Source organism: Fundulus heteroclitus, chromosome 14, assembly GCF_011125445.2.
Source record: "Fundulus heteroclitus isolate FHET01 chromosome 14, MU-UCD_Fhet_4.1, whole genome shotgun sequence".
In the NCBI taxonomy this organism is placed as follows: Eukaryota; Metazoa; Chordata; class Actinopteri; order Cyprinodontiformes; family Fundulidae; genus Fundulus; species Fundulus heteroclitus.
In genome coordinates this window covers 15,033,112-15,044,005 of record NC_046374.1, presented here as the reverse complement: position 1 = coordinate 15,044,005, position 10,894 = coordinate 15,033,112, and the positions used below count along the sequence as shown (strand labels likewise).

At 39.4% G+C, this 10,894-nt stretch overlaps 1 protein-coding gene across 2 annotated transcripts; it reads left to right on the top strand.

Annotated features, from left to right (window-relative positions):
• Positions 1-87: 87 nt before the first annotated feature.
• Positions 88-5,049, top strand: LOC105916812 (ubiquitin carboxyl-terminal hydrolase 48). 2 transcript variants are annotated; one of them, XM_036146356.1, is made up of 9 exons: positions 88-449; positions 535-661; positions 743-855; positions 2,265-2,338; positions 2,415-2,537; positions 3,715-3,810; positions 4,471-4,614; positions 4,695-4,822; positions 4,902-5,049. In XM_036146356.1, exons 1-9 carry the CDS (start codon positions 422-424, stop codon positions 4,948-4,950), a joined length of 882 nt encoding a protein of 293 aa, XP_036002249.1. In that variant the 5' UTR covers positions 88-421; the 3' UTR covers positions 4,951-5,049. The 2 variants fall into 2 exon arrangements, with proteins under 2 accessions (XP_036002249.1, XP_036002250.1); XM_036146357.1 differs by having other exon boundaries at positions 4,695-4,823; positions 4,909-5,049.
• The last annotated feature ends 5,845 nt before the right edge of the window (positions 5,050-10,894 follow it).

Here is a 10,894-nt window from a genome sequence, read left to right as displayed (position 1 = left end):
TAGAGACGTTCAAAGATATAATAACATCTAATCATACATGTTGGGTGTGCAGCTGTGGTGATTATTTCGATAGAAGACAAAATAATGCATCTTAGAAAGAGCAAAACCAAAACAAAACACCGTGGTGAATGCTTTATTGCTGAAGGCGTTTTCTTAAAGACTGATGCGCAGTCAAAGGTGGGAGCCATCAGTATCCTGTTACCAAGAAGCTGCGCTGCAGCGGTTTAGGCGAAAATGAAAGAGAAAGCGGCTCATCCAGACGCGTTGCTTTCACGGACTTCACTCTGCGGAGCTTCCAGCCACCTACAGCCCATCCTAGCCAGCACCTCTCAATTACGCAGAGAAACGCGAACAGGACTGCGCCTTTTTCACTCTGCGCGGCAGCAAAACAGCCTTCTCGATCCACTGAGGCGGAATCACGATGAGTCAATATAACTACAGCCATAAGGGTAAGATTAATATCCCTTCCGTTGCTTGTTACATGAATAGCGCGGAGACCTTTATTGACTCGTTTTAACTTTTGTCTCCATTAAGATTGCTCTCACTCGGCTGTTACGCACCAGCCATACCACGGTTTGTACAATCAAGGATCAACATGTTACCTGAACAGTGTGCTGCAGGTGCTGTTTATGACCAAAGACTTCAGAGATGCTGTGGAGAGGTCAGTTGTTCGTTTCCCTGCAAGACATAATGTCCAGCTATTTATGTGCCCCTTATAATGGTAAATGTGTTGACTTTTCAGGTACGACTGTGACGCCAAGTGTCTGGATTTCCATCTTAAGGAGCTGTTTAATGAGTTGAAAGGCTCTACGGTCAGCACATACAAACTCACCGTTGAGTTGGGGATTAGTCGAGGTAAAGTGGAAAACATTTAAATGAGTCAACTAGACCTTAGAAAAACACTGAGATCAGATCTCTTTGTTTAACAAGTTTTCTACTTTTTAAAATCCATCCATCCATTTTCAAACACGCCTCCTTGTGGGGTCACGAGGGGTGCTGGTGCCTATCTCCAGGTCACCAGTCTGTCGCAGGGCAACACAGAGACAAACAGGACGAACAGTCATTCTCGCACACACTCACACTTAAGGACAATTTAGAGAGACCAATTAACCTAACAGTCATGTTTTTGGACTTGTGGGAGGAAGCCGGAGTACCCGGAGAGAACCCACACATGCACAGGGAGAACATGCAAACTCCATGCAGAAAGACCCAGGGGTGTAATTGAACCCAGTACCTTCTTGCTGCAAGGCAACAGCACTACCCACTGTTCAACTGTGCAGCCTATTTAAAATTTGTGGATTTGAAATTATGTGGAAGATCAAAACCATATTTAATCATTTTACATTTTTTGGAGATATTAAACAAACTATGATTAATCAGATCTTTTAGACCCAGATTTAGAAGGTCATAATTTTCTTTTTTTACTGTTAAAGGTTTTCCTGCAGGCAACTATATGTGCACCTGTCCATCTATTATCTGTACGGTTGTGGGGCATCACAGCAACAACGCTGAGACGAACGGTGGCCAAGCCATCACAGATCAACATATAGACACAGTCTGTCTGAGACTGGATGTGTTTCAGTGCTTGATTGTTAATGCAGCTGTACTGCTTTGTGCTTTGTAGGCCAATCACTGACTTTAGTTGTTTGCACAGCTTTAGAGGTGGTGCATGGTGAAAGAGCAGAAACTGTAACTGCAAAAGCTTAAATAAAAGGACCAAGTAAGTCATCTGAAGTGTACTGTAAAAGTTTCTGTAGCCAAGTCTCTTCAAAACCCAAAGAATATAACAATGGGAGCCAATTTATGAAGATGCGTACATTAAGTGACAACGGGGGCAGGTTGTGCACACGTCTTTTATGTATGACTGATACCAGTGTTTGGTTTTCTCTGAGTTTTGAAATGCTGATTTTGACTGTTTTTTTTTTAAGGACTAAAATGATATATTATATTATACAATACAATACATTAGTCTGTTTGACAGAAGGAGTTGTTTGCAATCCTTTGCATCTATGCCTGCAACATGAACACAATTTTACCTCAGAGCTACAGATTTACTATTGAAGGAATGCAAAATGTTCTTTTTTATTCCCCACCTTCTGACAGAAAAGCTATGAACCCAAGTTTTTGTTTTTTGTAAAGCATCCAAAAGAATTTGACATTTGCTAAAAATGCACCATTTTTGTGAAACGTTTTAAACTCTTTGAAAGCAAAAGTTATGGAAAACAACTTCAACATTTTATCCTCTCCTTTTATACACCCATAAGATTTTGTCCAGAGTGATGCTGCGGAGTGCTTTGAAAACATTCTGAGCAGAGTGACCAATCCTGCTGCATCACAGGTATATCATGTCGTCATAAATGTTACCAAACTCTTGTAAATCAAAATATAAAGCTAACAGTCTGTTTTGTTTTTAGCTTTTCCAGGGAACGCTGACAACCAAAAACAGATGCTCCACGTGTAACAAGGAGACCAGTGCTGAAAATCCATTTTGGAGTTTACCTCTTGAAATGGAGGATTGTTTTCAGGAATATCTTGTGGTAAAGATTGATTACTCATGTACATTACAGTATTTTGCATTTACATTTTGTTAGTGATTCTCTTCCTGGGAGAAGTTCTGTCTTCATTCCTTCCATCTGACTCACATTTACACGTTTGCTGTATTTCCCTCATTGTGTTTAGCTGTACTGGTGTGCTATAGTAAACCCTGAATGCCAGAGAGGGGAAATATAGGGAACAACCTAGACAGGCTGCCAGTCCTTCTCCACCAAAGCTATCCTAGGGCTAAATTAGGACTGATGCTGGTCTGTTATAAATGCTGTGGTGAAAAAACAGTCAGCGTTTGTGGATCATTGTGTACATTCATGTACAGTCCTGCAAACTAGAGTTAACTACAATATTTAAATAGGATTAAAACATACCAGCTGGGGGGATTAAAATACCTTACAGTATGTCTAAACCAGTTTGTACAAAACAATTATAAATTCAAATGAAAATAGGCTTTGTGAGCTCTGCTCTATGCAAGGAAATTAGCAGAGCATAGATTGAACTCTATGACAGCTGGAGATAGGCACCAGCACCCTTTCGTGACCCCAAGGGATGGATGGATGGATTGAACTCTATGTTTTTGTCCTAAATTACTGAGGGTTTTGGCTTTTAAAATTGGTATTCAAAACTGTATCAGATTTTGTGCTTCCTAAAATGTATAAATATCAATACATGAATATTATTCCCCGCAGAACAAAATCAGACTTCTGTAGTCTTCCGTAGTCTTTCTAAGGAATAAAAACTTGTGTTGCATTTCACAGTTTAACATATTAATCATTGGGTAATGTTAAATAAATAGACTTTAAAAAAAAAAAAAATAAAGAGCTTGTTTCTAGTTTCAACATCAGCAACATTGGATATTTCAAATAATGAATTCTGCCAACAACTTCTTTAAGCTCAGCACTTTAGGGTCATGTTCTCCCTGAGCATGAAAAAACAATTTTTTCAATTAGCTCTGAAACTGGATTGTAGAAAAACAAAGCAAAGTACAATTCAGAATTTTACAAATACTTGACAAAATATCATTTACATAAAATGTTTTTGATTTCCTCACACAATAGGATGACTTATAAATATTTAACAGCTACCTTGAATGGAGAAAAAATATATAACTTTGTATTTTTTTCCCAGTAAAAATCTGAAACAAATCTCTGAAATGCTTTCTTTCAGAGGGACGGTATTGAAAACTACTTCAAGGAGTCTCATCTCAATGAATCCAACCAGTTGTACTGTGAACACTGTTCCACCAAATCTGATACCACTATTGTAAGTTCACTTAGTGATTGGTTTGTTGCAAATCATTTTCTTCTGCAGCTTTTGTTATTCCATACAAAATTGGATTATTTTATCCCATTAAAAAGGGAAATAGTATTTTTGTAATAGTAAACTGCAGCCAAGGTAAGAAGAAAGTACAAAATGTTTTTTTTTAATTCAGCTCTTTTTGCAATTGGAAAAGAAAAAGCCTGGAGGTGATGATACAGTTTCCTGTTGTAACTCATGAAGCACATGGAAAATGATGTACTGTATGTAGCATAGTACATGTGGGATTGTATCGTAACTGTTTCACATATGGAATACCTTTCACATATGAAATATTTTAACAAGTGTTTTGCTTGGAATATATTTCCCACATGTCAAACCTAATTTTTCACATGTTACACAGTTTGTTTTTCACTAGTCTCTTGTTATCATCACCTGCATAACTTGCAGAGTTATGAAAGATTGTATTGGTAAAACCTATTGTCATAGTAGCTAATAAAAACACATAAAAAATGCATTATCTTTACCTGTTTGCCTGTATGAAGTAAACACTGAACTGACGGCTAAGCTCGAGTTCTGTGATTAATTACACTTCTAAATTGCTAGAAAAACATAGTGTTTTCATATTTATAATACTCATTTGAATGCTGTGTGTGTCTCAACTAGAAAGTAGAAATGAAGCATCATCCTGAAGTTTTGACTCTACTGTTGAAGAGATTCAAGTTTGACTATCTCACCATGAAACATGTGAAGGTCACACGCCATGTGAAGATCCCAGAGCTCTTACAGATACCTCCTTATGGAAATACGGTAAGGTACACATAATTTTATTAAAATATACGTTATTCATGTTATGCATTATTCTCAGTTCATGTTTTCGTTGTTTTCAGAGTCCGATTTATCAGCTCTATGCATATGTGGAGCATTCTGGTGAGCTGAGAAGTGGACATTACGTTGTTACAATAAGAGCTCAGGATGACGACAGATGGTATTTCTTCAATGACCACATAGTGTCTTTGGTACGTCTTTATGATATTGTTGATGAAACATCAATACTTAAGCACGGGGAAAAGTATTCAGCAATTCTATGATTTTCCGCTACAGGGATATCGGCAGCCATTTACAAGATACAAAGATGAAACGTAAGTGTATATCTATCATTGTGGTGTTCTGTATATTTTCAAGCAGTCATTTAACTCTATTTCTACATCACTCACCCTAGAAACCCAAGAGCCTACTTGTTGTTCTACAGGAAAGGTAAGATCGCAAAACCTCTACCCTTAATCTTTAGTTATGATGTTGTCCAACATCACGTTTCTCTGCTTTTTTTTTTACTGCAGTTTCTGCTTCAGCGCCCTGTAAAGCAGATGAGGCTGGGGCTTCTACAGCTGGAGATTCCAAGTCAGATCAGTGCAGCAGAAATGGTGAGGAGCCAAAAAAAGGAGAGGAGAGCAGAGAGGTCACAGCTAGGCCTGAATGCAGCGGGGCCAGAGAGAAAACTCATCAAAATAAAAGAGAAATGGACCATAGTGTGACAGCTGGAACCAATGACAGCTTCCTGCCCCCGACTGACACGCCTTCTGAACTTAGAAAACCATTGGAAATAAATAATGATGGCAACAGCATGAAACTGGGGGACAAACAGGAAGTCAGGGACAGCAGAGAAAGCATACCAAGTTTTGATGATCTACACAACAAGCAGCATCAGGATATAGACAGGAAACAAGATGTCAGCGGCAAGCTAAGTGAAAAACATGCAACACATGTAAGTGATGAAGATGTTGGAGTTTCCAAGCCAGAAACCAGAGAGAAATACAAGCACTCCAAAATAGAGGAGCATGAAGATGATGCAGCTAGGACTGAGGGCAGGGTAGGCAAAGAGAAAGAGTTGTTAGATATTACAGAGAACCAAACGGGAAACAATAAAATGGACAAACAAGAAGCGGATCAAGAGAAGATTAAACCTGATTGCAGAAATAATGCCCAACTTCTTACTCGATACGATCTAGTGCAAAAACCTGTTGGCTTTCAAAGCAGTACCTCAAAGATGCGACCAGAAACTGAACAATTGAAAATGACAGATCCAAACCGTACCGATATCAGCACCAGAACACGAAGGAACAGGAGCGATGACCCCACTGAGACCAACAGAAAGGAGAATGAGGGTGAACATCCAACATGTCACAATGCAAAGGCAGAACGATGTGGGCAACATAGAGCAGAGATGGCAATTTCTTTAAATAAACCATCAGAAGCCAACAAGGATTCACAAAAAAGAGCAATTAAGCTGTCAGCTAATTATGTTGAGATCAATGGGAAATTCTATGATATCTGTGAAGAAATAATAAATCATAAAAATGAAAAATACTTACTGCTGAAAGAAAGACATCCGGCAAGTGGAGAAGATTTTAGCAAATTGAGTAAATGTTATGATCTAAAGTGCAAAATAAACCAACTAATTATTCATGAGCATACATGTTCTTCTGAGGACCCGAACAGAAAGGAAGGTGAGAGGAAAAGAAAGGTTGCAAAACTGCAAACAGGAGGAACATCAGAAAGTTACAGAAATGGGAGAGAAGGGAGTCAGGAAACTAGGCCATCAAATCAACCTGAACAAGGTATTACTGCTCCTGTGTGTGCTGCCGATCAAAATCGAGTGACCCGCAGTACTACAAATAGAGCCTTAGAGAAAGGAGAGGCTGATGCAAAATCTAGTCATACATCTAGTTATACATCTCAAACTAGAACCTGTTCCTCCTTGCAGGGTTCTGGGCGTTCTGGTGCTGCTCTCCAGCAGTCATTGGGTGCAGAGGGCCAAGGCTCCGTTGATACATTGGCATCTAGTTTGCGAAGTTTGAAACTGGATGATTCCTCTGACCCGAACAAAGCTGGTGGCCAAACGGTTCCTGCAGAAACTGGTTCTGGGAGCCCACCTTTCCCTGAGCCTGATTACAGAAAAAAAGCAAACGGCCAACCTGACACACAAATACAAGTAGAAACTAAGGAACCAGAGGAAGGTAGTAGCAGCGCTGTGTGTTCTGGTCTTTTCAGAACAATTTACAACTCAGTTTCAAAATAACTGAAGATTTATGAGTCAGAATGAGGGAAACAGGAATAACAGCTTTATTTTATGAGATTGGTGTCTCTTTCAATTTTATTTATTTTTTATTAATAATAATAATTGATCAAATCATCAGATTAAATATTTTTAAACTGTAGGTATAAACTCTAAGGGTTAGGGTTAGACAGTTTAAAGTGATGGTTATGAGTAAAGATAACATATTGATAACATATTAAACTTAAGGGTTCTTAAAAACTAAAATGACCTGGTATTGTGGCTTTTTGTGGTGTCTATCTGCTTTTTTGTTATTTTTTGGTTGCAGTTTGTGCCTTGTGTTAAAAAAAAATGACCATTGTATAAGATTTCTGTTTATTGGTTTGTATCATATAATTTCTATTTGTCATTTTGGGTGTTTGTTACGTCTTTAAACAAACAAACACAAGCTTTATCCATCCATCCATCCATTTTCCAACCCGCTTTATCCCTCATGGGGTCGCGGGGGTTGCTGGTGCCTATCTCCAGCGTTCACTGGGCGAGAGGCGGGGTTCACCTGGACAGGTCGCCAGTCTGTCGCAGGGCAACACAGAGAGACAAACAGGACAAACAACCATTCACACCTAAGGAGAATTTTAGAGAAGCCAATTAACCTAACAGTCATGTTTTTGGACTGTGGGAGGAAGCCGGAGCACCCGGAGAGAACCCACGCATGCACAGAGAGAACATGCACAAGCATTATGTTAAACCCAAAAAATATTATAAATATGTGTATGTCTAATCTACTTTCTGCATATTGTAAAAATGTTTGAACATAAATTACTGGTAGTGTCAGTATTCGGATTCTTATTTGACTTTAGTTGCATTATGTTGTGCTTTTTTTTTTATTATTTCTCTGCTCTGCACCGCAGATTAAATTCAACACTGACCAAACAAACACACATTTGTATCCTACATCCTGAATAAATGTGTTAAAAGTGTTGCTCTGTCTCATATTGTTCTTGCTGACCTTTGAATAGTTTGATGTTGTGTCACTGCTGTGCATGAAATGATTTAGCTGATCTTTTAAAGGCCTCCACAGAGCAGGGACGGTTGTTCTGGGATTAATTACACTGGCTACCCTGGCTGTAAAGTGGGATTAAATTAAGTAGGTTATTCATGAAGGTTAGTTAAACTGGATTTCCTTGGCAGAGTAAAAGAAGCCTTATGTATTTACACACCATATTTTTATTTTATTTTATTTGTAAGATAAAATTAAATAATTGTGCATCTCAAGGAAATATCACTTTCCTTGAGATGCACAATTATGCACTACTTTGTGCAGATTTCACAAAATCCCCCTTGCAAGGCCAAGTGGGTGTTATCCAGTTGACAAGACATTGCACTTAATGGAAGTATATGTTGTATTTAGGATGAATACAGTATTGTCAAAGTTGATATAAAATCAAAAAGGAAAGAATCAATTTGGCAAAAAGAGACTTGTTCAGTTCTTGATTGTGTGATTGACATGATGGCAGGAAGAGACCATCAAGAGCCAGTGTTCAAAAGAAAATGGAAATTGTTGAAGAAAGCTAAAGTTCTAATTCAATCACATTTCATCTAAAACTAAACAAATCAACAATTTGCAGTAGAGGATCTCTCCTCAGTCCCGTTTTAAACTCTTTGTGCTGGTTTCCTGCAGCTGCATGGTGAAACTCCTTCCTATATTACTTGAATCAATAAAGCCATATACAGGTATAACCAAAAAATAGAATATCATGAGGAATTTCATTAATTGAAACTCAAATATTGTATAGATTCATTACACACAGAGAAAAACAAAACGTTTAAATCCCTGATTTATTTGTCAATTTTATGATCAGATTCATGCCTCACAGATAATGAAGATTCCTTTTCTCAAAAAAATAAAATATTGTGAAAAGGTTAAATATGGGAAACTTGTGATACCTGAGTAAAGCTCCCCCCCCCCCCCCCCCCCCCCCCATACCAGCACTTTCTTCACATTTAGAGGAACTTGGTACTCACAAAGTGAAACCACCCCAGTGACACCCGCCAGTGACAGAGGTCAGTACTTTGTATGTCTGTGTGCAGGCAGGCAGCTGGGATGCAGTTCAGCTGTTGGTACAACTAGGGGCTGCTTTTTGATACAATTGTGAGGACCCATGTTGATGTTTTAGGCCTTTGCATCTCCACTTACTTTAAACCAGACAATCCTCCCTTCAGCTTTGCTTTGCAGGCAAGGATAATAACTGTAGTCTCCTGCACTAACCATTAAAACTGACAGGCCTAAACTGATGTGTTAGTTTATGGGCGGGAGATGAAGTAAAGGTGAGGAAAAAAGCAGCAGCTCCTGATTCTGCTCTTGGACCACCGTGATGTAATCATAAAAAAACAAAAGCACCAATTTGTTTAAATAACTTATATGATGATTTTGTCATATGATCTGCTTAGATATAGAATAAAGATGGTCCTCTTAAAAATACATGATTTAATAGGAACATCTTTATGAAGCCATATATAGGCGACCTGAAGTTTATTTAAGCTGTAGAATTATGAAAAGTGAGCAGAGAGTGGATCCTTCTGCAGCTTTGTCTGAGTTTCAGTATCTACCCGTTTATCAGTATTATTCTGTTTGAGACTGTGAAATAACACTGTAAAGGGCAAAGCAACAATCCCACATGTACTGACTTTACATTAAAATTAAATCAGAGGATTAAAAGTGACTGCAATTACAAATTAGTCCTGTTTGTAGACGTCAGCTCAGCTTATAACATGATCAACCCTGACTCCTTCACCAGAAGCTCACCTGGCTCAGTGCCTCCCCCCACCTGTCAGTGGATCACCAGCTTCCTGATCGACCACCAGCAGGAGCTGAGGCTGGGGAGCATCTTCTCCCCCTCAAGAACAATCAGCTGGTCCAACAGAGCGGTCAGAACCACCTGAAATTAAGCCCGCTAAAGACAGTGGAGATGACGGTGGACTTCAGGAGAACAACAGTAGACAGTAGACGACACTGTCGACTGCGAACCACTTTCCTAGGAAACACACTCTCTTGGGACCTGAGATGGTCTCCACCCATCGACACCATCCGTACGAGGGCCCAGCAGAGACTGGACTTCCTGCGTATAACCTTCCTCAGGAGCGACTGATCGTCTTCTCCACTGCCATCATTCAGTCTGGCTTGTGCTCATCCATCTCTGTCTGGTTCAGCTCAACAGGTCCAAACTCTAAAGAACCATTAGAGCTGCAGAGAGGACCCTCAGGAAGAGCAGCTAGCATGGCTGTCGACCCAACACGTCCTGGTCGCAGGTTGTTTAGACCTCTACCTTCAGGTCGGAGCTGCAGAGCGTTGATTTCTAAAACAAGCTGACAAAGAGCCAGTTTCTATCCCCGGGCGGTGACTGAACACCTTACAGACCGGGTAGACAGCTGATCTGCTGTGGAGACGAAAAACACTCTCTTGTACATACGGCCACTGTTCGTACCTTCTTTCCCTGATTAATGTATTCTCTGTTATAGATTGTAGTTTGCTGTGCTGTTTGCTATTACCTGTTTTTTTTTACACAATGTGAGTGTTGGAATCAAAAGGCAAATTCCTTGTTTCTACCCACAAAATTGACGAATAAAGTTGATTCTGATGGACCACTGTGCAAAACGTCTTTTTTTGTGTTTTTGTAACTCTCTGGTGTATTTATTTTATCAGTTTTTTAGTCTTGGCTAATTTGGGCTTTTATACAAATGCAGCACTAAGGAGGCATGTGATGTTTTCACTTTATCCTCTCATCCAAACACCAGATGTCATCTTTCAAACGACTGCAATGTTAGGTTTCGTTTTTGTAGAAGTGAAAGCTTTCCAGCACAAAGTGATCTGATCAGATCAGGTTTTCCCCGGACTATTTTTCTTGCTCTGTAGCACACATTGGTTCTGTATACACAGTGTACAGCAAGAGAGTCTCCACCTGGAAAGCACCCAGAAATGTCGCTTTTCTGCCTTGACCTTAAACGTCCCCTAAGATTAGATCTCAATATGAAACC

Coding starts and splice junctions, on each gene's coding strand:
- LOC105916812 (XM_036146356.1), top strand. CDS start 422: ATGAGTCAATATAACTACAGCCATAAGG. Junction 856..2,264: donor TGAGTTGGGGATTAGTCGAG/GTAAAGTGGAAA, acceptor TACACCCATAAG/ATTTTGTCCAGAGTGATGCT. Junction 4,823..4,901: donor AATGACCACATAGTGTCTTT/GGTACGTCTTTA, acceptor CTATGATTTTCC/GCTACAGGGATATCGGCAGC.